The 26,773-nt window shown below is 39.2% G+C and overlaps 1 protein-coding gene across 5 annotated transcripts in view; it reads left to right on the top strand.

Annotated features, from left to right (window-relative positions):
- The window catches only part of LOC310736587 (teneurin-1-like), a 257,458-nt gene that overhangs the window by 224,714 nt on the left and 5,971 nt on the right, over window positions 1-26,773 (top strand). For all 5 annotated transcript variants that reach the window (XM_083560159.1, XM_083560158.1, XM_083560157.1 and 2 more), the window contains 6 exons: window positions 9,186-9,340; window positions 20,030-20,396; window positions 22,869-23,379; window positions 23,888-24,060; window positions 25,615-25,850; window positions 26,459-26,752. In XM_083560159.1, the coding sequence (XP_083416285.1) occupies window positions 9,186-9,340; window positions 20,030-20,396; window positions 22,869-23,379; window positions 23,888-24,060; window positions 25,615-25,850; window positions 26,459-26,752 (1,736 nt within the window). The remainder of the gene's footprint in view (window positions 1-9,185; window positions 9,341-20,029; window positions 20,397-22,868; window positions 23,380-23,887; window positions 24,061-25,614; window positions 25,851-26,458; window positions 26,753-26,773) is intronic.

Genomic DNA, 26,773 nt, shown 5'->3' with positions numbered 1-26,773 from the left:
AGTTTCCAAATTCTGGATGATACTGTATACATAAAATATGGAAGCTCTCTCAAATTCTTAAATAATGAAATGTATTTTTGGTACAGTATTTTTGGTATTATTTGTATTTTGTATTATCATTATTAGTATTAGGGAGCCAAGCACCAAATAGAACTGTATCACTGCATGCTTGGATTCTCTTGTTAGAGATGTCCCACAGTGTCAGACACAAACTTAATTCCTGCTCTATATTTGGTCTGTTTCCCCTCTGTTCACCCTACTTTCATATGACCAGTAACAAGCAGGACACAATCTATATTCACAGCAACCATTCAAGATAAATAGGTTGATAAAAAGTGAGATGCAAGATTATTATTTTTTTTTTATCTGTAAGCATGTCTTGCTCGAAGATTATCCAATTTGGTCTGAATGCACTCTGTCATTCTAACCATGACCAAACATAAATTCATTGTTGACCTTTTTCAAATAATAGAGCCTTGGATTCAGTTTGTATATCATGTTAGCTGAAAAGGCAGGGTCAATGCAAATTAGGAGATTAATAAAGCAGTGGCTATAATGTTTTCTACATTACAGTGTCATATATGTAGATCTCATTTGGTAATAAAAGGAACAGATTTTTTTTTTGCACACGTTTTTTCAAGATAGATATTTTTTACATTTTAAAACACTGCCATGTTCATGCGGGTGTGATGACTTTTATATTCATAATTATTTTGCACTTTGTGTTATATCTATGTGTAAGAGATGCTTTGTAGGAATGACTGTTTATTGTTGTCTAGCAAACCTAATAACAGTAGTGCAGTCACTTTTTGACCACAGTGATAGAGAAAAATGGCATGTAATTGATGTCAAATTGTTAATAAATAAAAGGTAAAAAACAGAATGGGACATGCTCTTGTAGTAAAAACAGCATGTCATGCCATGTTTTAAATTTTTTAGATAGTCTAGTTTTTAGATGTTTACTTTTTAGCTGTTTACACGTTTTTACACAGAGACAAGGTGAGGAAGGCGAGATTGAGATGGTTTGGACATGTGCAGAGGAGGGACATGGGGTATATCGGTAAAAGAATGCTGAGAATGGAGCCAACAGGAAGGAGGAAAAGAGGAAGGCCAAAGAGGAGGTTTATGGATGTGGTGAGGAAAGACATGCAGGTGGTTCGGGTGAAAGAGGCAGATGTACAGGACAGGGGGGTATGGAGACGGATGATCTGCTGTGGCGACCCCTATTGGGAGAAGCCGAAAGAAGAAGCCGAAGACTTTTTAGCCTAACTCTGAACAACGTCTTAATAAATCTTGGCAAAAATGTTATCTTGCTTTTGTGTTAAGGATCATTTTGAGGATTGTTTTTTCAAGTCAAGTTAAGAAGCTTTTTTTGTCATTTCAACCCTATATTGCTGATGCAGTACACAGTGAAATGAGACAAAGTTACTCCAGAACACAGCAACATCACACAACATAAAGCTACATAACAGAACACAGAGCTAAGGACTAAAGTAAGTTGTCTTATCCACCTAAAGTGCATCATGTGCAACATTGTGCAAACAAACAACACAAGACAGTGTGGGACAGATGCACAAAACACAAAATAACACCGACCAGTAAACCTACTGTATAATATATTATACAGTACAATGTGCAAAAGAGAGAACTAAAAACAAGAGTGTACTTGTAAACATGAAAACAATGTTTTGCAAAAACAGCAATAACAGCAATCAAGATGTGACAAACAGCATGTAATTAGTTTAATATGATTAATACTATAAATAATGTTATAATGTTATTAAGCTTGTTGTGGCTGGTAGGCGATGTTTGATATTTGTGTGTTAAATTTAAGAGGAAATAATTTATTAATTGAATTATTGGGTTGGAAAAAGGTTTAATTTAAAAACAAACCTGATAATTTTTTATTACTATAGCTGTCAGGGATTCACCCTGCCACGCCCCCCTCTGTAGCTGTCAGGGATTCACCCTGCCACACCCCCGTCTGTAGCTGTCAGAGATTCACCCTGCCACGCCCCCCTCTGTAGCTGTCAGGGATTCACCCTGCCACGCCCCCCTCGATAGCAGTCACGCTGCTTCCCAAGATTACCGACAGCTGTGGCTCATGAAAGATCAGACTACATAAACTCACGTTCTTGAGTCACAGGCTGTCGGTCGTTATATTGTCAAGCTGGACAATCGCGTGGCTGCTCGACCGCCGGCTGTATATGCGAATTCCACTTCCGACTTGGATTACTCATTGCCGAAGGCTTTATGGATTATGCTTGGGACATTCGAACTCATAGCGGACAACGCGTATCGAGCAGGTGTCTTTGTTTGTTGTTTTCAACGGCTTATGAGTGTTTTTGTGTTGTACGGTTGTTGAAATAAAAGGACAATGATCGGACTATATCGGCTTCCGCGTCTGCAGCCTGACAGAACGACCGACCTATACCGAACGCGGATTCGCCATTCCGCGATTCCGACCGCAACGGATCGGCAGCTGAACCCGGCTTCGGATTTCCTCCGGAAGCTCAGTGCCGCTTCTCGCGGTTCAGATCCACAGAAGCCGGATCATGAGAGCGCGGCTGCGCCACACCCCTCAGAGAGCGCGAGGGGATTACCGGCTCGTTATTAGGGGAAAAAAGACGAATTGGGCGGATTTCTGCAAGGCACCGGCGAGTATGTGGCTGTTAACATTTCCCGGTTTCCTTCCGAACGAGCCAAGATTGCCCTCTGTATTTCCCTCTTGTCTGGAGAAGTTCTTGCCAAAGCCAGCTCACTATGGAGCGCCAAAGGGGGCAAATTCGGCTCACTCGCCGAATTCAGCCGGCTGCTTCTGGGGAAGTTGGGGATAGAGGTGGTGGATCTCCACTACAGTCCCCTTGAGGAGGAAGGTGCTCCATTTCTAAGTTCTCAAGAGCACGCGGCTCCGTGCCGGATCTCCCATGAGCCTGCAGCTCAGCCCCAATGTTTTGATGAGAGGGCTGCTTCATCTCAGGGTCTCTACCAGCGTGCTGCTGTGTTCCGGGGTTCTCGTGGACGCACCACACCATCTCCGAGCGCCGGCGAGCACACCATCCCGCCACAGAGTCTTCACGCGAGCACCGCGCCGCCACAGAGTCTTCACGAGAGCGGTGCGCCGCCACAGAGTCTTCACGAGAGCGCCGCGCCGCCACAGAGTCTTCACGAGAGCGCCGCGCCGCCACAGAGTCTTCACGAGAGCGCCGCGCCGCCACAGAGTCTCCACGGGAGCGCCGCGCCGCCACAGAGTCTCCAGGAGCATGCTTTCCCGCCACAGAGTCGTCACGAGAGTGCCGCGCCGACACCTCCGGTCACAGAAGGCGAAGTGACTCGTCCGAGTCCCTCTCCAGACGACGCTACATCCCAGAGCCCCTTCCAAGGCGACATCTCGCCCACGGAAAGCTCGGCTCAGCCCCAGGACCTCCAAGAGAGCTCCGCCCAGCTCCAGGTACCTCCAGAGAGCTCCGCCCAGCTCCAGGTCCTTCCAGAGAGCTCCGCCCAGCTCCAGGTCCCTCAAGAGTGCTCCGCCCAGCTCCTGGCTCCTCAAGAGGGCACGACTCCGCTCCAGGCTCCTCCCGAGAGCTCGTCTCCGCTCCAGGCTCCTCCCGAGAGCTCGTCTCCGCCTCCGAGCGACCCCACGAGCTCGTCTCCGCTTCAGTGTCCCAAAGAGAGCTCCACTGATGTCGTGGACCTCCAGGCGAGCCCTTCTCCGCTCGTGGATCTCCAGGCAGGCTTCACCTAATTTCTAGGCTGCTCAGTCGGCTCCGATCTGCTCCTAAGGGTCCCAAGGAGCGCCCCTACGCCCAGGGGTTTCCCTGTGCACTCACCCTGGCTCCAGGACTGCGAAAGGGAAGTTGAACCGCTGCCCCCGGGTTCCACCGACGGCGACGGCTCACCCCACAGTCTCGCAGAAGGCGACGGCTCGTCTCCAGCGCCCGCAGAAGGCGACGGCTCGTCTCCAGCGCCCGCAGAAGGCGACGGCTCGCCCCCGGGCTACACAGAAGGCGACGGCTCGCCCCGGGCTCCACAGAAGGCGACGGCTCGCTCCGGGCTCCAGAGAAGGCGACGGCTCGCCCCCAGGCTCCACGCAGGGCGAAGGATCGCATCCAGGCTCCACGCAGGGCAAAGGATCGCATCCAAGCTCCACGCAGGGCGAAGGATCGCATCCAAGCTCCACAGAGAGCGACGTCTCGCCCCCAGGTCCTCTTCAGGACGACGGATCGCCCACAGGATCCCCGCACGGCGACGTCGGTCCTCCAGGTCCCTCTGACGGCGACGTCGGTCCTCCAGGTCCCTCTGACGGCACTGTCGGTCCTCCAGGTCCCTCTGACGGCGACGTCGGTCCTCCAGGTCCCTCAGAGGGTGGTACGACGTTCCTGGTCTCCGCCCGGGACGTCCTCCACTCCCGGTCATTGTCATGGTTGGCGTCCAGTTCCGGTTCCCCGCCATGGAGATCGCTCCGGCTCCAATCCCCGCCAGGGGCTTTACTCAGCCTCCCGTCAGCACCAAGGGCGTGGCTCCGTTCCGGATCCTCCTGCAAGGTGTTGTTCCATGACGGCTCTCCGCAGAGGATGCTCACCAGGCCTCCGTTGCTCCCAGGCGTCTAAGGAGGCCTTCCTCGGAGTGCCCTGGCCCGCCTGGCATAGGTGGGTTTTGGGGCGTCAGGTGTCGCCCCTGGATGGGGGGGTACTGTCAGGGATTCACCCTGCCACGCCCCCCTCTGTAGCTGTCAGGGATTCACCCTGCCACGCCCCCGTCTGTAGCTGTCAGAGATTCACCCTGCCACGCCCCCCTCTGTAGCTGTCAGGGATTCACCCTGCCACGCCCCCCTCGATAGCAGTCACGCTGCTTCCCAAGATTACCGACAGCTGTGGCTCATGAAAGATCAGACTACATAAACTCACGTTCTTGAGTCACAGGCTGTCGGTCGTTATATTGTCAAGCTGGACAATCGCGTGGCTGCTCGACCGCCGGCTGTATATGCGAATTCCACTTCCGACTTGGATTACTCATTGCCGAAGGCTTTATGGATTATGCTTGGGACATTCGAACTCATAGCGGACAACGCGTATCGAGCGGATGTCTTTGTTTGTTGTTTTCAACGGCTTATGAGTGTTTTTGTGTTGTACGGTGTTTTAAAATAAAAGGACAATGATCGGACTATATCGGCTTCCGCGTCTGCAGCCTGACAATAGCTTTGCTCCCAAACAGACCATTTCATTACTTAGGCATTTTCTAAATACAGGGCTCAAACCTTTACCTACTCACCCACACTTCCACAGCATTAGCCATGATCCTGTTGACAGCAACCTGTGTAATGTCATAATACAATATAATTATTATTACTAAACCAGATTTCAGTACCCTGAAAATTGTTTGATTGTCCATTTATTATAAATCTTAACAGAACAAATTGAGCAACATTTGTAAATTTGAGAACATGATATTTAGTACCTATGTACAGTACAGGTGACAATTGAAATAACATTTATGGCATGCATTTGGCACCTATTCAGAGTGACTTACAATTATCTAAAATATACAACTGAGCTGTTAAGGGTTATGGGCCTTGTTTAATAACCCAGTAGTGACAGCTTGGTAGTACTGGAGACACCCCCCCCCCCCCCCCCAAACTCATCCCTTTTCTGGCTAATATCTGTATGGAAATAATTGCTGATTCATTTAGTAGGGTTCTGATTATCAATTTCATCTACTAGGTTATTTTTCTGTGCAAGGAAATTTGTCATTTCCTGACATGATATTTGCTATCACAAGGATGTAGCCTAAATACATTACAAAATACTGTTATTTTAGTTACATATACTTTTGTTTTTTTTAAGTAGAAATGCCTAATTTCATTTCACAATTTAAACACGCATTCTCACATACTTATGGCTGGGTTTTTACAAGATACTTTGGAGTTATTGTTGAATAAGCATACCAGTTTCATTATGAAACACCCACTTATCACTCCCCATACTGCACTATGCTTCCTCTGATCGTCTAGCACTGCTTGACTGGTCCCATCATCTTTTAGAATTCAAGAATGGCATACTTCAAAATTTTTCTCTGTTCTTGTCCCGAAGTGGTGGATGAAACCCATATATGTGTTCCAAGCTTCAAACAATGTCTAAATACCTACCTCTTACTGAAGTACTCAGTACTGACCTGTTCGGTCAGGGGTCTGAACGTTTTAATTAAGCCATTGTATGTTATGGTAACATCAGGGAACTATTTTTTTGTACTAAACATTGGTTTTGTGTGTTGTACTGCTGCAGATGCAGCAGGTAATTCATTGTTTGTTAAAGAGGTGCAATTTCCTGTCATGCCGTTGTGTAAAAAAAAAGTTCAGAGAAAGGGGAAAAAACCTACACATCCTGACCTAAAAACTCATTTCATTACTTACAAACATCCCATGCCTACATGAACACACCCACACACAGTACAATGCATGCTGTATTTGCTCTATAAATGAGCTCTTTTGATCAACTCTAATGAAGACTGTAAAATGATGAATATTTTACACTTCTAAATGTCACATTAGATTTGTGTATTTTGGGCTACCTGTTCAAAAGTTATTTTAAAAATGCATACTAATTACAAATAGCAGCATTTGTTTTTCTTGGTCTTTTTGGTTTTGATGAAATAGAGGAAAAAAAGCTATATTTTTTTTATGGTAAATTACAGCTATATTCTGTTTAGATGGATGGATGGATGGATGGATGGATGGATGGATGGATGGATGGATGGATGGATGGATGGATGGATGGATGGATGGATGGATGGATGGATAGATAGATAGATAGATAGATAGATAGATAGATAGATAGATAGATAGATAGATAGATAGATAGATAGATAGATAGATAGATAGTCAAGCTCAGTTTTAAAAATTATTTAAATAAGCCAGATTTTAAATGATAGAAAATAAGAGAAAAATGTTGTACCCATTATAAATTTGTTAAAATTACTGTTCTATCTTAACTTAATGTACTCTTAACTTTCGTGTGTGTGTGTGTGTGTGTGTGTGTGAGAATGGCAAGGCTTCAACATCAATATGTTGTATGAATGTGGGTAAGTGGTATTGCACTTGTAAATAAGAATATCATTCTCATGGTAATGAGAATTTTCATGGTAATTTCAAGCTGAGAATTATTTGAGAATTGCCATTACAGTTATGCAGTCCTTATCCAAATGTGTTGCAGTTATACCAATGTTGAAGACTGTGGCAATATACTCCAAAATCAGACAGACAATCAATACCCTCAGAAATTAGGCAGGATCTTAAACACCATGTGTTATGACAGATGATTAGGATGCACATACATCCACTCTTGCCATTGTGTCCTTTCAGTGTGTATATGTGTGAAAGGACACAGCGAGAATTATATTCTTATTTACAAATACAATACCACTTACCACATTCATACAACCTTTTAGTGTTGCCATTCACACGCACACACACACACACACACACACACACACACACACACACACACACACACACACACACACACACACACACAACATATTTGCATGAAAATCTGTAAACAATTAATAAGTCTATTGTAACCAAAGTTTAATGATGGTGGTTAAATGTGTAGTTAGGATTTATTTATTTGTTTGTTTGTTTGTTGAATGGTTAAAACAAGTTTGCTATTTGGCAAAATGTCTTAAGGTTAACATCAATTATTTAATTACAGCTTTTGGTTGTATTAGTTAATGGGAGAAAGATGTGTGAGGAGATTTCATAGAATGTAGGCGACATTACCCAATGCCACTATTTGCACTATAAAGATAAAGGAGTTAAACATAATATATTAGCATTTATGGTACTTGCCAGAAGCCTGTATTCGGTACAAATATATAAATTAATTTTATTCTAGTTAACTAGGTCATGAACAGCCAACATAATTGAAGCTTCTTGTCTCTATAAGTCCTAAATGCTTTTATATCTTAAAAAAATTGCAATCTATAATCTAAGTAATGTTTTCTCATCTAAGCCTAAATACATGCTTTAAGTGTATAAAAGAAATGCATGTAGCATTTAAAGCCTTAAGGCAAGAACCTGTTCTGTAGGAGAAATTTATGAATTATGGTTGCATAGAAAGGGATTTTAAAGGGCGCATGTGAAAGGGAGGGGCTCTGCCATATAATCTGTCAATGCTGGGAGGATGATGAAGGGTAGAGGAGTCAGCAGAGGCCATATTCACTTTTGCCATAGTGAAGCAACGCACTGACCCATTTTGTCACTTGACAAATTCATTAGCCATGTGAGAGAGGACAGTCTTACCACAGGCAAAGTCAATAGACTGTGACTTAGTCCTGTGAACACTGTGATGCCCTTAGATAAAACAGCATGACAAATGTGATGCCACTACAGCTATCGGGGGTTTCACCTGGTGGTTTGCATCATCTCTTCCACTATCTGAACCCACCATACCAGCTGTTAGCTGCTATTTAATCTTTGCTATTTCCTTTTTCTCTGTTGTGTTTTGTTATACAAATAAAATCTTTGAAAACCTGGGCATATCAATGCCATAGCAGGTATCTATCAAGCATGTTACAGAGGTTTATCATCACATCACTCACATATTTCTTATCACAGTGACTTTTTATTTCAATGACATGCACAATAGTTCAGTCTTAATTGTGGGAGAATTGAGAGGTCAGAAAGCATTCTCTTTTAAAGCTAAATCATGTTAATTGTAAGGAAAGGTCTCTGTACATGTACTCTGTGTACCGGTAAATAATTTTTGAGTAAAAAAAAAAAGTTAATTTAGAAACTATAGAAATCAAATTTGAACTTTGCCCATTCTGAATGACTCATTGTGTGTCTAACATTTACATTAGGTTCACTATACTTTTTCCCACTCAGTGTCTATTAAGTGTAAGAGAACTACAGTACTTGTGCTGCTGCAATGCACCAACACTGGTTATGGATTTTTATGCAGTTCTAAGCATTCTTGAGTCATTCTCCTGAAGAATCTTACAAATTACTTATTCTCTTTCTTTTGCATTTCTTTAATCCCTTTACCCTTTTCAAATAAATGTAATTACATTGTATGCTGGAATTATTTTCTGAAAGTGACATTAAGCAGAATGAGTAACAGAATGGGGATTAGCCTTGATTTTATTCATGTGACATGCTTTAATAACAGCACTACTGACTCCATTTGAAGGAATTGCAGTGGACAAGAGGGGCTTTGTGTATTTTGTGGATGGAACTACTATCCAGAGGATCAATGAGCGAGGAGTACTGACCACCTACATTGGCTCCAATGGGCCCATGTCCACTCAGCCACTCAGCTGTGACTCCCGCATGGACATCACACAGGTGTGTGCTTGTTACATATATTTATCATTGTTTTTGAACAAGTGAAATAGTGTCATGTTGAAACATAGCATATAAATGTCTGAGGTCTGACATGATTGACAAAAACTAATGTTTTATAAATTTTTTTAATTAAATACATTTTTTATAAAGGATAAATTTTTTTGTAACAATATAATACAGGGAAGGCTATACAGATTATCCCTGAGATAGATACGACAAAACTGTAAAATATTTAAAATTTCACGCAACAGGCACAGGCAGCACTGTATGATGTATGATACGTTGGGTGCGCAGCTGGGATGAGTGTATCTCCTGTCCTGTGAGATGCCCCACTCTCGCTAGCGGTCTACAGAGTAAAGTTGTCTCAGTGTGCATTTTTTTCTGTTTCATACTGTTTCAAACAGCAATTTTAGTGATTAAAGCATGTCTTCCAAGAGCCCAAGAATGTCTCCTGCTGGTAGTAAAAAAAATAAGAAAAAAAGCCATCAGTTTAGAGAAGAAAATAAAAATTATAAATCAGCATGAAGCAGGAAAGGCTGTCACAGTCATAGTACCATCTTCGACTTATGATACTTTTGACATATGATCAGGTCCTCGTAACGTATCTCCATCGTAAGTAGAGGACTACCTGTACATTAATGTGGAAGAGTGTTATGGCATTGGCAATGCCAATGGAACTTCCATGGGAACTGAGTCACTGAGGTTTATTGATCATGTGGCACATAACTGGAGAGGCTAATTGGGAAAATTCCCTGTGGTTTAATTATAAATTGGGTGGGCTAATATATCACTCACCCTTATTCTTGCTGTACCCCACACACATGCAGAGAAGAACACACTGTCAAAGCACCAATGCTTTCTCACTCACACACAGACAAAAGCACCTGTACCCAGGACATTAGCATGATAACATAAACAAGCTGTCATCACATGCCAGGGAATAAGGTAATGAGTAATTGCTTTGTTGTAGCTTGTCACATTAGTGACATTAGTAAAAGTAAGCCAATCATGGTAAGTTTAATAAAGTAGAATATAGACAGATAAAAGAGACCCGAGGTGAAAAAAAATATTGTTGGAGAATAAGCAGCCAAATGTCAAAATTTTTTCAAGATCGTATTTCTCAGCAATAAAGTTAGTTAATTAAAGTTTAAGAAAGTCAAATTTTATAAGCATTCATGTCCTTTTGTTAATGGTCACTGAAAAAAAATACTAATGATTGTAAACAATGCTATACTGAGCAAAAATTGGCACTGCTTGGGAGGATTCTTTCTCTCTCTCTTTCTTTCTTTCTTTCTTTCTTTCTTTCTTTCTTTCTTTCTTTCTTTCTTTCTTTCTTTCTTTCTTTCTTTCTTTCTTTCTTTCTTTCTTTGATATATATTGATTTGTCATTTAGTTGTTAACTTTAATCACTATATAGTTTTCTGCTTTAGTTTTAATAATGCTTAAATTGGATGTTTTGTATAATTATTTTCAGAATTGTATTTATTAAATGCATATAAGTGAATACAACAAATCAAGAGTGCAAAAAGTATATTTCTTACTGAAATACATTATATTTGTTTCATTTTGTTTTTATAGTGTTTATTGGATTTTTTTGTAGCAGCAAATAATAGTTAATTTGTTAATTGTCTTTATATTTTTTTGTTCAAACTTTATAATAATTTATACCATGAAAAAAAGCTGGTGTTTACGCAGGCATTAAACTGCTGGGCAAGAAATGGAATCCACTCCAGCCCTGAAGTGACTGCTGAGAAAAACAGGTTATATTTCTACTCAGATTAATTCAAATGAACCCAAGTGCTTCTTTGGGTAAAAAAATTAAATGGTCTAAATTGGCCAAGCCAAATATCTATGACTGGTATAATCCAACTCTATTCCTATATTAACTGAAGCTATATACCTGACCTCAATCCACTTAAGAATGATTTTCACTTATTAAGAACTAACTTAAAGATAAAAAAAAAATGAAGGTGGTTGTAAAAAAGGACTGCCAAAAAATCTCAAGGGAGGAATTTTTTTTTTTGCATTTGGTTTCACTCATGTGCTCCAGGCAGCCAAGACAATGACTATATACAGTCTATATATTTGGGAAAAAAAGTTTTTAAATTATCTATGATTTTATGAAGTGATCATATAATGTATGACTTTATCAGTCTCTCACATCATTGTTAAGAAGTTTTTTCAATCTTATTTACAATGTTGCTTTAGTTCTTAGAGGTTTGGGGTCATTTGTTTATGCACAGCATTTTAGTTGCATTGAGATCTGGACTCTGACTGGGCCATTGCAATTGTTTCTGTTTTTTTTTCAGCTATTATCTTGTAGATCTGCTGAAGCTCTAACTGTTTAACAGATGGTCTCACATTTAACTTTAGAATACTTTGGTTTCCCGAGAAGTTCATAGTCAACTTAATGACTGCATGTTGCCCAGGCCCTGTGGCTGCAAAACAATCGCAAATCTTCACCTCTCCATCTCCTAAGCTGTGCTGCCATGTTCTTTTTAAAGAGAAGAGGCTTTCTCCTGGCAACCCTTCAAAAGAGTAGAGTCTTGGGTGTAGCGCTTGGGTTTTTGCAATTTCTCTGAGCATTGCACAGTCTGGGATGAATTTGCTGAGACATCCACTCCTAGGAAGATTTTCTTGAATGTTTTCCACTTGAATAATGTTCCTCACTGTAGAATGATGGACTTTAAAATATTTTTTTAATGGCCTTATAACCCTACCAAGATTGATTGGCAACAACAATTGCTTCTAAAACATAATTCCTGCTGCATAATTGAATGCCTCCTTGGCATGAATGCTCCAGACCAGCAAACTGCAAAAACATGTAGACAAAAACAGTTTTTTTTTAAATGATGACAGTGTAATATGTCATGTGTTGTTCATCTGAGGTTTTATATACCTTATTTTAAAACCTGAGGTGTTTTAATTGTTCTTTAAATTTTCAGATTACTGTATCTATAATTATATTTGTCTGTTCAATTTGAGCATGAAATTTTGAGTCTTAATTGTTAAATCCTTAAAGTCTACACTTAAATCATATCTTAATTGCTTTATTGTAAGATTTGTTGCTGAACAGAGGTAACATTTTAATTTTAAATTACAATTAAAACAACATTAGGCAGAAGTAAAATATATTAAAATTAAGAGCTAGAAAGCAAGACTTATTCTAATTTATCTTAAAACCTCCAAAATGACTGGACTGTATTATCAATAAAAAAAACTTGATATGCATATAAAAAAACGTAATGATGTTTCTACAAACCCAATTCCAAAAAAGATGGGACACTGTACAAATTGTGAATAAAAACAGAATTAAATGATGTGGAAGTTTAAAAAATTTAATATTTTATTTAGAATACAACACAGATGCCATATCAAATGTTTAAACTGAGAAAATGTATCATTTTAAGGGGAAAAATAAGTTTTTAAATTTCATGGCATCAACACATCTCAAAAAAGTTGGGACATGTTTACCACTGTCTGACATCCCCTCTTCTTTTTATAACAGTCTGCAAATGTCTGGGGACTGAGGAGACAAGTTTATCTGTGTAAAGCTGCTTTGAGACAATGTTCATTGTTAAAAGCGCTATACAAATAAAAATTAATTGAAAAATTGAATTGAAGTTGTTAAAGTTCAGGCTTCTAGTTGCTCAACTGTCTTAGGTCTTCTTTGTCGCATCTTCCTCTTTATGATGCGGCAAATGTTTTCTATGGGTGAAAGATCTGGCTGCAGGCTGGCCATTTCAGTACCTGGATCCTTCTTCAACGCAGACATTATGTTGCAATTGATGCAGTATATGGTCTGGCATTGTTATGTTGGAAAATGCAAGGTCTTCCCTGAAAGAGACGACATCTGGATGGGAGCATATGTTGTTCTAGAACTTGGATATACCTTTCAGCATTGAAGGTGCCTTTCCAGATGTGTAAGCTGCCCATGCCACATGCATTAATGCAACCCCATACCATTAGAGATGCAGGCTTCTGAACTGAGCGCTGATAACAACTTGGGTTGTCCTTATCCTCTTTAGTCCGGATGACATGGCGTCCCAGTTTTGCAAAAAGAACTTCAAATTTTGATTCGTCTGAGCACAGAACAGTTTTCCACTTTGCCACATTGCATTTTAAATGAGCCTTGGCCCAGAGAAAACGCCTGTGCTTCTGGATCATGTTTAGATATGGCATCTATTTTGACCCATAGAGTTTTAGCCGGCAATGGTGGATTGTGTTTATCAACAATGTTTTCTGAGCCCATATTGTGATTTCCATTACAGTAGCATTCCTGTATGTGATGCAGTGTCATTTAAGGGCCCGAAGATCACAGGCATCCAGTATGGTTTTCCGGCCTTGACCATTACACACAGAGATTGTTACAGATTCTCTGAATCTTTGGATGATATTATGCACTGTAGATGATGATAACTTTAATCTGTTTGCAATTTTACTCTGAGAAACTCCTTTCTGATATTGCTCCACTATTTTTCACCGCAGCATTGGGGGAATTTGTGATCCTCTGCCCATCTTGACTTCTGAGAGACACTGCCACTCTGAGAGGCTTTTTTTGTACCAAATCATGTTGACCTAATAAGTTGCAAATTGGTCCTCCAGCTGTTTCTTATATGTACATTTAACTTTTCCGGCCTCTTATGCTACCTGTCCCAACTTTTTTGGAATGTGTAGCTCTCATGAAATCAGGACATTTCAAAATGTCTCACTTTCAGCATTTGATATGTTATCTATATTTTATTGTAAATAAAATATACGTTTTTGAGATTTGTAAATTATTGCATTCCTTTTTATTCACAATTTGTACAATGTCCCAGCCTTTTTGGAATCAGGTTTGTAACACTGATAGAAAAAAATAAATATTGACTTGTGGACAGCCTGAGCTAAAGGTTGGCTGGACATAATGCAAACAGTAAAGGAGAAAGTGGAAAAGTATAACATAATTATTGAAGCAAATTGAAGTTAAAGGACTAGGGAGGCGCAAGTAAAAGTAGATTGGTCAATGAGAGTTTGAAGAAGTTACTTCAGATCCAATAATCACTATGATCCAATCATCAAAGAAAGAGTAACAGAAGGAAGTAAATAGAATTTGTACATTAAAGTGAAAAAGTACAAATGTATATGCTCCTGTCAATATGTTAAACAGCAAAGAGGAGAACATGTACTGTCTAAATCTATTGTTAGAAAATGCCTGCAAATATGACACTTTTTGTGTTGTTGTTCATATCAATCACTAGTTTGGCATATCAAGAAGGTAAACTGGGAGCTGAAAATCAGGGGTGCTTGTAGATGGAGTATAAACAGAAAGCAAATAAATTAGCTAGTTAACAGTGATATTAAAGACAGGAGGTAAAGGCAAATGTAGTAATCAGGGAAACTGCATCCACTGCTTATCACTTCAAAACTGTTCAATAAGGTCAGAATTAAGAGCTAAGAAGTTGGAAATCTCTTCTGGAGATGCAAATAATTTGGTCTCTTCATTAAAAATTAATTTCATTGTTGCTGGATAAAGACAAAAGGGTATGGACAGCATTGGTTTTTCTTTTATTCTGCTAACTAATGTGAAGGAAGTCAATTATTGTGAAAGAAAGAATTTCTAATGTAAATACATTGTATCTTGTCAGTTGCTTAACCTACTAAGGAAGGGGTATATGTTGTTTATAATTGCTTAATAAGGCCCACTCTATCATCATTTTCAGGTTGTCTGCAGACCCCCGAATAGGTGATTTTTTGGTGTATCTTTTAGTTTACCTGTTAGCTTTCCAATTTTGGAGCACACTGCCCGAATAATAATAGTCATTATTAAGCTTCATGGTCTAGCAATGACATTTTAATCTTACCCATGCAAATCTGATTGGAGGTGTTCTTGCAGCTGTTTTTAAAACTGTTGTCACTTGATTACACTGAAAGAAAAGGATTCTCTCTTAAATAAATGTCATTTAAAATTTGGTTAAGTTAAATTAATAAATCAATGTTATTAGTACATTGTTTTTCAAAGCCCATTAATTTTTTACATGGTCTCTGTCTTTATACTTTCTTTAAAACAGTTAAATTATCCTGATTGTACCATTGACATGTGGGTTTAAAAAAAAAAAAAATGAATATTAGTGTATTTAAACCTTTCTAAAGCTTAAAGTCTTGCTTTAATTAATGTATCCTTAAACAACAAGTATCAACTAAGAAATATTTTGGGTATTATATTTAATAATAAATAATGAAGTAAAAACTGTGTTTTTTTATTCTAATACGTTAGAAAATGCAGAGGAACAATGAAAATTTAGCGCCCAAGGATGTAAAAAGTCTGCTAGGTTCCTAGGAGCCAGATGAACAGGCCAATCTGAAACAAATCAAAGCCTTTGGCTTACAGAGCCAAGCAAGCCAAATAGGAATGCCCTGAGCAGCTCTCATTTATCTTACAGACTCTTGTCTCTCTTTTTTTCCTCAGTTTGCCAGGCTTTATAAAGTGCCAATGGCAGCAAAATGGCAATTCAAAAGGTCATATCCCCCCTCTGGCATTAGGCTGGCACTATCTGTCTCATATTTTACATTCTTTCTCCCTTTGTTCAAATGTAAGGTGAAGGAAAAGGTGGAAGAACAAAGCGAGAAAGTGAAGGCTGTTTTTGTTTAAAATATGTTACATTTGTCTTGCGACAAATGAGTTATGAGGAAGTCAGGTGTGTCAGAGAAGTATGTGAGGGTGGTGCAGGACATGAATGAGGACAGTGTGACAGCAGTGAAGTACGACAGACTGGTTCAAGCTGGAGGTTGGACTGCATCAAGGATCGGCTCGCAGCCCTTTCTTGTTTGCAGTGGTGATGGACAGGTTGACAGACAAGGTCAGACAGGAGTCTCTGTGGATTGTGATTTGTGGTGAGAGTAGGATGGATGGTGGATAGCTGGAGGTATGCGCTGGAGAGAAGGGAAATGAAAGTCAGAGGGAGTAAGACAGAGTACATGTGTGTAAAAGAAAGGGAGGGCAGTGGAGTTGTGTGGTTGCAAGGAGAAGAGTTGGAGAAGGTGTAAAAGTTCAGGTAACTGGGGTCAACAGTGCAAAGTAATGGAAAGTGTATTAGAGAAGTATAGAAAATTGTGCAGGCAGGGTGGAGTGGGTGGAGAAGAGTGTCAGGAGTGATTTGTGTTAGAAGGGTATCTGCAAGAGTGAAAGGGAAAGGTATAGGACTGTGGTGAGACCTGCAATCTTGTATGGTTTAGAGACAGTGGCATTAAGTAAAAGACAGGAGGCGGAGATAGAGGTAGCAGAGCTGAAGATGTTGAGGTTTTAATTTGGGAGTGACGAGGATGGACAGGATTAGAAATGAGTTTATTAGAGGAACAGCACATGTAGGACGTTTTGAAGACAAGGTGATGGAGGCACGATTGAGATGGTTAGGACATGTGCAGAGGAGGCGCATGGGTTTTATCAGTAGGAGAATGCTGAGGAAGGAGCCACCAGAAAGGAGGAAAAAAGAAAGGCCAAGGAGAAGGTTTATGGATGTGGTAAGGGAAGACATGCAGGTAGTTGGTTTGAAAAAGGCAGATGTAGAGGGCAGGGGGGCATGGAGACAGATGATCTGCTGTGGCGACCCGTAATGGGAGAAGCCTAAAGAAGTGTTTAGTTTTTAAGGCAACTGTATTAAAGGACTAAATTCCTTGCACTTGTTTATCTTTGAGTGACATTTAATTATTTGGATTATCCTAGCTTTAAATAGAAGCAGCTTTTTTTTTATTTTATCATCCACAGCATAAAAAATACAACTTTATTGTGAGAAATACACTTCAAATTCTTGTTCCTGTCTGTACTAAAATATTAATAAAAGCTCAAGGCTTTAGAGTTTCTTTCATCCCTCAATCAGCTTCTTAACTTGGTGTGGATGCAATGCAACATAACAGTCTTTTATAAAAGGCTGGCCTGTCTGGATGGGTAAGGAGAAGCAGCAAACATGATGGCAGGGATATGTGCAGAGCATTATGTCCTGTCAAGACACTAATGAATTATTTATTAACTGATGCAAGGGCAAACACTTGTGAGGATGGGTTAGAGAGAAGAGGGTTTGCCCTGCTGGGAGATCTGCCAGAGCAGGACACATTAGCCTGGGCTCTAAAATGACACATGCACAGACATGAACATATACCACAGAGCCTCACATCTATCCATACACAGCATGCAGCCTATGGTCTCAACAGAGAGTTGGCCATCCATGCAGATCAGCCAGGGGAGTCAGCCTGGCTTTAAATTGATCTGTGGTTAACACTTGTTCTAAGCTGTACTGACCCACCTACACCATGAATACACTGATTAGCACAAACCATAGTTAATAACACCAACTGCAGTTATATAGATCATCCATAAAATTAAAACCATCTGTCTAACATTGTGTAGATCTCCCTTGTGTTACGACAAAATCTTTGACACAATAAAAGCATGGACTCCATAAGACCTCTGAAAGTGTGCAATTCTAACTGGCAGCAAGATGTTGGACTTTTAAATTATGCAAGTTGAAAGGCAAGGCCATAATTGGTTAAAGTAATCTTTTCAGCACATCCCACAGATGACTGGATTGCTCAATTTGAGTGCAATTGTTGGACCACAGATTGTAGGTACTAACTACTGCATATTGGAAGCACCTTACAATACAACTGGTTTTAAAGATGATCGGACACATTCATTTAGTCACTGCAAATTGTCAAAGTTGCTTAGATCCTTAAACTTGCCTATTTTATTCTGCATCTAACACAACACTGAAAACTAACTGTTCACTTGCTAATTAATATATCCAGACATCCTTTGACAGGTGTCACTCTAATGTGATAATCAGTGTTATTTAGCTCACCTATCTGTTGTTTTAATGTTATGTCTGATCAATGTACATTATGTGGAACTATAGAGAGATATCCAATAAATAATGTTGGAATTGGCTGTTCATTGGGCAATAGAATGTAGTGCTGATTTATTCGTGCCCTCAATACTTTTAGAAGTAAAATGACTTTCAGGAGTTTTCAAGTTCCAGGAAGGCATCTAAATGTGTAAATTTTTTATTATTGACAGATTATTTTTGAGGAATTCAGCATTGGTTCCTGTCAAAAATGAGCTATACATCTGAATGCTTTTGTGTGTATATATATATATATATATATATATATATATATATATATATATATATATATATATATATATATATATATATATATATATATATATACAGTGAGGAAAATAAGTATTTGAACACCCTGCTATTTTGCAAGTTCTCCCACTTAGAAATCATGAAGGGGTCTGAAATTGTCATCGTAGGTGCATGTCCACTGTGAGAGACATAATCTAAAAAAAAAAAATCCAGAAATCACAATATATGATTTTTAAACAATTTATTTGTATGAAACAGCTGCAAAGAAAGTCATGTGGTCAGATGAGACCAAAATAGAACTTTTGGGTCATAATTCCACTAAACGTGTTTGGAGGAAGAAGAATGATGAGTACCATCCCAAGAACACCATCCCTACTGTGAAGCATGGGGGTGGTAGCATCATGCTTCGGGGGTGTTTTTCTGCACATGGTACAGGGCGACTGCACTGTATTAAGGAGAGGATGACCGGGGCCATGTATTGCGAGATTTTGGGGAACAACCTCCTTCCCTCAGTTAGAGCATTGAAGATGAGTCGAGGTTGGATCTTCCAACATGACAATGACCCGAAGCACACAGCCAGGATAACCAAGGAGTGGCTCTGTAAGAAGCATATCAAGGTTCTGGCGTGGCCTAGCCAGTCTCCAGACCTAAACCCAATAGAGAATCTTTGGAGGGAGCTCAAACTCCGTGTTTCTCAGCGACAGGCCAGAAACCTGACTGATCTAGAGAAGATCTGTGTGGAGGAGTGGGCCAAAATCCCTCCTGCAGTGTGTGCAAACCTGTTGAAAAACTACAGGAAACGTTTGACCTCTGTAATTGCAAACAAAGGCTACTGTACCAAATATTAACATTGACTTTCTCAGGTGTTCAAATACTTATTTGCAGCTGTATCATACAAATAAATAGTTAAAAAATCATACATTGTGATTTCTGGATTTTTTTTTTTAGATTATGTCTCTCACAGTGGACATGCACCTACGATGACAATTTCAGACCCCTCCATGATTTCTAAGTGGGAGAACTTGCAAAATAGTAGGGTGTTCAAATACTTATTTTCCTTACTGTATATATATATATATATATATATATATATATATATATATATATATATATATATATATATATATATATATATATATATATAAAAATCTGGTGTGTGTTACTAATTAATTAAACATACTGCATGGTTTATGTTACAGAACAAAAAGAGAACCAATAATAAGCAAATTTCCACAATGTTTCAATGGATTTTCTAGTATATTTATTACTTCAATGACCTAAAGACACAAAGAAGATTGTGTGTTAGTATTATTTATCCTGGCTTTGTTCTAGTCCATTCTTTACATCCCTCCATTACAGACATCTTGTACATAGGAACTGTATAAATATATATATGTATAAATATTAATTTGTTTGTGAATGTATAATGATGCTGCATGTCTATTGTTAGTAACTTGTACACTGTTAATGATGGAGCTGCAAATGTTTAAAATAAGGTATACAGTTCTATGCTGTCAAACAGCAATAATGTTTCACATATCTGGTCACATTTTGTAAAAAATAGGTGCGTCTGGAATGGCCAACAGACTTGGCTATTAATCCCATGGACAATTCCCTCTACATCTTGGACAACAACATCGTGTTGCAGGTGTCAGAGAGCCTGGAGGTGCGCATTGTAGCTGGCCGGCCAATCCACTGCCAAGTCCTGGGGGATGATCACTCACTGCTCATCAAATTGGCTGTGCATTCCACTCTGGAAGCAGCTAAAGCTATCGCTGTGTCACACCAGGGGCTGCTGTACATTGCTGAGACAGATGAACGAAAGATCAACCGCATCCAACAGGTCACCACCAATGGTGAGATTTCTGTGGTGGCTGGAGCTCCAGCTGATTGTGACTGCAAAATTGATCCCAACTGCGACTGCTTCTCTGGTGAGTTGAGGGGAAGCCAAGAATATGCGAATTTATTTGAAGAAATTAATTTGCAGTGTAATGCAGGCCAGTTTTTTAAACCATAAGCCTGGGGTTAATTGTCTTGTACAAAAATAGTCAGGTTTAATATTGTGTCTAAGTTACTGACACATTTAAATTTATATCATTTTATATGTAGACAGAGCTCCCAGTATTTTGACGGATTTTGCAGGTAGTTAACATGGACTTTATTATGGTCCAATAATTACCATTTATCTGCATGCAGTTGAAGTTTCCAAACATGCAACTACAACTATATATGAGTACACCCCCAAACATTTTAGTATATCTTCTCAAGGGATGGATGTATTTTAGAGTAGTCAATGTGCAGCTAGTATAGAAGTATAGATTTACTGTCCTCTAAAAATAACTCAACATACAGCCATTATTGTCAAAATAGCTGTCAACAAATGTGAGCACACGTTATAACATCTGTACGTCGTGTAACCATGCAAAGTTGCATGTCCTATTTATCATGTTCAAATCTGTGTATCTTGAATTAGAGCAGTTAAAATTTGATGCTTTGTGTACAATTCTCTCATATGACCACTGGATGTTCAACATGACACCTGATGAGTATTTGAGAATTGTTGCTCTCCACAAAGATGGACTAGGCTATAAGAAAATCGGCAACACCTTGAAACTAAGTTACAGTGCAGTGGCCACCGAGGTTTTCCAAGACTGGTTCAACTGAGAACAGGCCTCAATCAAAAAATTTTAGTCCTCTGGCTGTGTGTCAGGTGCAGAAGCTGGCTTTTAAAAAGTCAGTTTGCTAAAGACAACCTGTCCAAGAGCATCAGTTACTGGAACTATGGTCTGATAAGACTAAGATAAATTTGTTTGGCCCAGATGGTGTCCAGCATGTGTGGTGATGCATTTACATATATATTTACATTTGCATTTGTGCCATTTAGCAGTGCTTTGAATCTCTATAAATTAATAAATCTACACTGGTACAAAAAACCCATGTGAGGATATGAAGAAGAAGGGGCTAAGTACCGAGCCTTGTGGGACACCAGTGGAAAGTCTGCATGGGGCAGATGTGGACCCCCCTTTATGTTACCTGGTATGAGTAACCTTCCATGTAGGAAGCAAACCATTCCCAAGCAGCTTTGCAGATACCAAAGCTCCCGAGGGTAGACTTTGACTGTGTTACATGCTGCGAAAAGGTCTAGGAGAATAAGTGCAAATAACAGCCTGGCTGATCAAGCAGCATGTAGTTTCGAAAACAGTGCATTCCAGAGATTTAGGAAAAAAGGAGAGAAGTGATACCAGTTTGGTGAGTAATACCAAGAAAAACTGTGTCCTTCCTATAGTTAAGCATGCTGGTGGTTGCACCATGGTCTGGGGTTGCACAAGTGCTGCTAGTACTGGGAAGCTGCGGTTCATTGAGGGAAGCATGGATTCCAACATGTGTCCAAACATGGACTCCAACATACTGTGACATTCTGAAGCAGAACATGATCCCCTCCCTTTAGAAACTATGCCAAATGGCAATTTTCCAACATAATAACTACCCAAACACACTGCAAAGATGACAACTGCCCTGAGGAAACTGAAGGTGAAGGTGATATAGTGGCCAAGTATGTCTCCAAACCTGAACCCTATTGAGCACCTGTGAGGCATCTTCACATGGAAGGTGGAGAAGTGCTCCAACAGCTCCATGATATCTTTATGGAGGAGTAGAAGAGGATCCCAGCAACAGCCTGTGCAGCTCTGGTGAATTCCATGCCCATGAGTATTAAGGCAGTGCTAGATAAGAATGGTGCTCACACGAAATATTGACACTTTGGACACAGTTTTGACATGTTCACTTAGAGTGTAGTCACAACTGTTGCCAGATACTTAGACAATAGTGGGTGTATGTTGAGCTATTTTGAGAGAATAGTAAATCTGTTTTGCTAAATGTGAGGGGTGTACTCACTTTTGTTTTTCTCTTCATGTACAAAAGGTTTAAAATTAAACATAAACATTACAGAGAACAAGTACCATATAATCTGAAGTGCCCTTTAATGTCAAAGCAATGGATTTATTATTCAGCTTATGTGGGTATCCCAGTAAATTCTATCTACATAATACTTTCTATTGTTTTATGAATGAGAGGAGGAAAAATGAAAGAAAGGTTTTGTTCTTTTTACCAGTAGGAAGGAACAGAATTTATTGTTCCTTCCTACTGGTTAAAGGAACAAATCCTTTCTTTCATTTCACCCTAGTTGAAGCATGATATTTCTCATCATGTCACATATCATAGAATCAGAATCAGCACTCTCTGAGCAGCACTCAGCTGCTGAAATTGAAATAAATGAACATTTCTTTTGATATCAGTTTTTAACTCATAAATTAATAATAGACAAGTTGACAGGTATGCTTCAGGGAAATTAACATAAATATCCAGAACTCTTATTTTAAATCTTGCTTTCTGACTGGCCACAGGTGATGGCAGCTATGCCCGTGATGCCCGCTTAGAAGCACCCTCCTCGTTAGCAGTTGCACCCAATGGGACACTCTACATTGCTGACCTGGGAAATATCCGGATCCGCTCAATGAGCACTAATCAGCCACAGTTAAATGAAGCTGAAATGTATGCGATTGCCTCAGTGGTGGACCAAGAGCTCTACTTATTCAGCCACAATGGCACACACCTCCACACCAAACATCTGATCACTGGTGATTTTCTGTACAATTTTACTTATTCAGTTGATCAGCACCTAAGTGCTGTGATCAGTAGGGATGGCAGTGCTATCCATGTGCGGCGTGATGCCAATGGGATTCCCCTTTGGTTAGTGGCACCCAGAGGTCAGGTGCACTGGCTCACCATCAGCAACAGCCACCTCCTGAAGAGGGTCTCTACCCAAGGCCATGACATCGCCCAGCTCACTTACCATGGCAACAATGGTCTCCTAGCAACAAAGACTGATGAGAATGGATGGACCACAGTGTATGAGTAAGGCTCAGCTTTTCATATAATAACCCTCCTCTGCCATTTAGGATTGCCCTCATTTAGAAAAATAGACTTTAAAAGAGATGTTGAGTGCATGCATTTGGTGTGGCTTTCCTCAATCAGACTACAGCTCGTAGACAATTCATATTATTTCAGAATATTCCACTGAGTATAAGGCTTTAGTTGTGTGTGTCTGTTGGCACTGAGTTATCAGTGCCATCTTGTGGTGTATTCAACTTAAATTGCTTTTAGCCATCATGTCAGAAACTTACTGCGGGTTACACTGTGAACACCCACTTTTTGATATATATAATTGCTAGTCACTCCAAAAGAAATCTTGAAAAGTAATCAACAGGATTTTAGCTCAAATATTTGGAGAAATGTGTCTTAGCTAAAAATACGTGTCCACAGTCCTTAATAAAAAAAAAAAGGTTTCATTTGCTCTTTTGTGTTGCATAAATCAGATTTGTACTGCAGTGACTTTGCTGAAAATGCCTTCTTGTGTGAATAGGTACAACAGTGAAGGACATATTGTCAATGTCACCTTTCCGACTGCAGAAGTCAGCAGTTTCCATGACAACATGGAAAAGTCAGTCCGGGTAGAAGTAGACAGCTCCAACTCAGAGAACTTTATTACAATCACTAACTTTTCCTCTTCTGACACCATTTTCACATTTCGTCAAGGTATGTCTATTGACGAGCCATGGGTTGCCATGTATAGTTTTTCTACTGTCTCTTCAAATCTATATTTATATCTTTTGTGTTATTATTTCAATCCTCTCATACAGTACCCCAAAATAGCTTGGTCAAAATATTTTAATTATAATTACAAAATGTATTTTGATTTATAACAGTTACTAGATGACTTTAAACATGTAAGCTACATCTATGGTATTACTATATTATATTCTGAATGAATAATTGTGTATTTGCAGGTTGACATTTGCAGGTTGGCATTTCATTGTTTATTAATCAATCAAATATTAGGAAAGAAAATACTGTAAAACTGTGTTTGACAGTGGCGTGCAGACATTTATTAGTGTATTCATTATTTATTACTGCTTACCTTTTTAATATTGATATTATATGTAATAGCTTATTGTGAATACATGTTTAGTATGTGGACTTAAATTATTATTCTTAATTCCGAAGTCTAATTTTTAGAATTTAATGTCAGGACATTTTTCCCTGGAAGCCATTTTCCAGTTCATTACCACAGACTATAGCCAGCATGATTGGCCTTTTTAAAGAGAAAGAGGCTGTGTCAGAACTGTTAGAACAGATATTTCCTTTTTTATTTAGTTTAGCTTTTCATGTTACAATTTATTAGCTTGCTAGTACTTCGCTCAGTAATTCATGTAGAACTGTTGAATGCCACTCTCAATGGTTTTATCCAAGTTGTTAATTTCACAACGAAAATATTTTAAGAGAACTTGAGCAGAATCTGAAAAAAATCACTTTCAGTTTGTAAGGATATCAGAGTTAAATGATTTAATATATTGTTACAAAAGGTGCTGCTGTTTTACCATGTTGATGGGTTTCCTTTACATCATAGACAAGAATAGCTAAATGTAAATTTTGATTGAACAAGCACTACTGTGCTACTGTCTTTGCAATTGATCCCACATGATGTAATTGACACTGAGGCATTGTAGAGATTTAAAATGCATGTGCTGTAGATATGTATAAGTGCCTACTGGGTACCACTGTTAAAAGAGTGAAGTCATTCAAGGTTATCCTATCCTCAAAATAAATAAAAAAAAACAATTCAGGCTTTAATTTCACTGAGTAGGTTGTACTGAATAATAGTAGTAATTGTTCATTTTATTATGCTTTAAGATGAATAACACACTAGAATAATCATCTGCGAGTTTAATTGGGTTTATTAAACAGTGATAGTTTTATGTTATTAAATTTAATACATATCTTGTTGAATGATCGTTTTATTGCATGTGAGAACATTTTGCAGAGGTGTGAATCAACAGACCCCTCCCACAAAATCAAGCACAATAGCAAACTTTTTTTCATACATTTTTGGCAGTGCAAAGTGCACAGTACATTTTCTTTTAACTGACAGTGTAGATTATGTTGCTTTGTAGAAACAGATGAAGAGAAAAACAAATGTGTTGTTTTTGCAAAGCAAAAGCAACACCTTACCCATATTCATATTCATCTTTTGCACAAACCTGTAATGCTGATAGATTTCAACATTTCACACATTAACCACTTCTTTTGCAGACCATGCACAAAACACATACCATGTAAGCACAGATGGCTCTTTTCATGTGACCTTTGCCAGTGGCATGTATGTGACACTTGTTACTGAGCCACATTTGTCAGCTGGGACAATCAACCCAGCTGTGACCAGGTGCAACATTACACTTCCCAGTGAACACAATCCAAGTGTGATTGAATGGAGACAGCGACGAGAGCAATCAAAGACCAATCACACAAGCTATGAATGCAAGCTGCGGGTATGTGTGATCAGTTGCCTACAAACTTTAAAGTGGGTTTTATCTGTCAATCATCACCGTTACACCACAGCTTCCCACCATTACCTAGTGAGAGACTTCTGTACAAACTCTTCTGTAAAGTTTTTTCCAAGTCATGTGTTAGCTTGATGAAATACTAAACAACTCTTTTAGTACAAATATCCCATTTGTAAGGTTCTTGTTAATTTTCAAGCGACAAAAGAAGGTCATTGACTTATTGATCTTTTTTTTGTCATTTAATGGAAAGGGAAAATATCAAATGTCATCTAGTCTGACTTGAGGTGAATGGAAAGGTTTAGTGACTGAAACAAACAAAAATAATTATATATTTTTTTGAGCCCTCCTTATTTATGGTACAAACTTTTAGTTGGTAATAAATATATTGCTTTATTTACTAAAAGGTTCTATATTATGGTTTACTAGCTGGTCTATAGCATGCATTAAGTCTAATCACAGAGATAGATATTGAATGAAGAATCAATATTGACAGTGTCATTATTTCAAGCTTTGACCTAATCTGTTAGATTAACATAAGCCTATACAGTTTCTGTGATGTCTCTAACCCTTTTGTTGTTTGTGTTTATCATCAGGCTCATAACAGAAATCTGCTGTCCATAGACTTTGACCATGCCACACGTGTGGGCAAAATCTATGACGACCATCGAAAATTTACTTTAAGGATTCTTTACGATGAACTAGGACGGCCCATTGTGTGGTCACCTAGTAGCAAATACAACGAAGTGAATGCCACCTATTCAGCACAAGGCCTCATCACCAGCATACACCGTGGAAACTGGTCTGAAAAACTGGAATATGAAAATGGGAGGGTGGTGTCTAGAGTATGGGTCAATGGCAAAATCTGGAGCTACTCATTCATGGATAAGGTAGCATGATCTTTGTTCATT

This window comes from Silurus aristotelis (genome assembly GCF_946808225.1).
Source record: "Silurus aristotelis genome assembly, chromosome: 14".
Classification (NCBI taxonomy): Eukaryota; Metazoa; Chordata; class Actinopteri; order Siluriformes; family Siluridae; genus Silurus; species Silurus aristotelis.
This window is presented reverse-complemented; position numbering and strand designations above follow the sequence as displayed.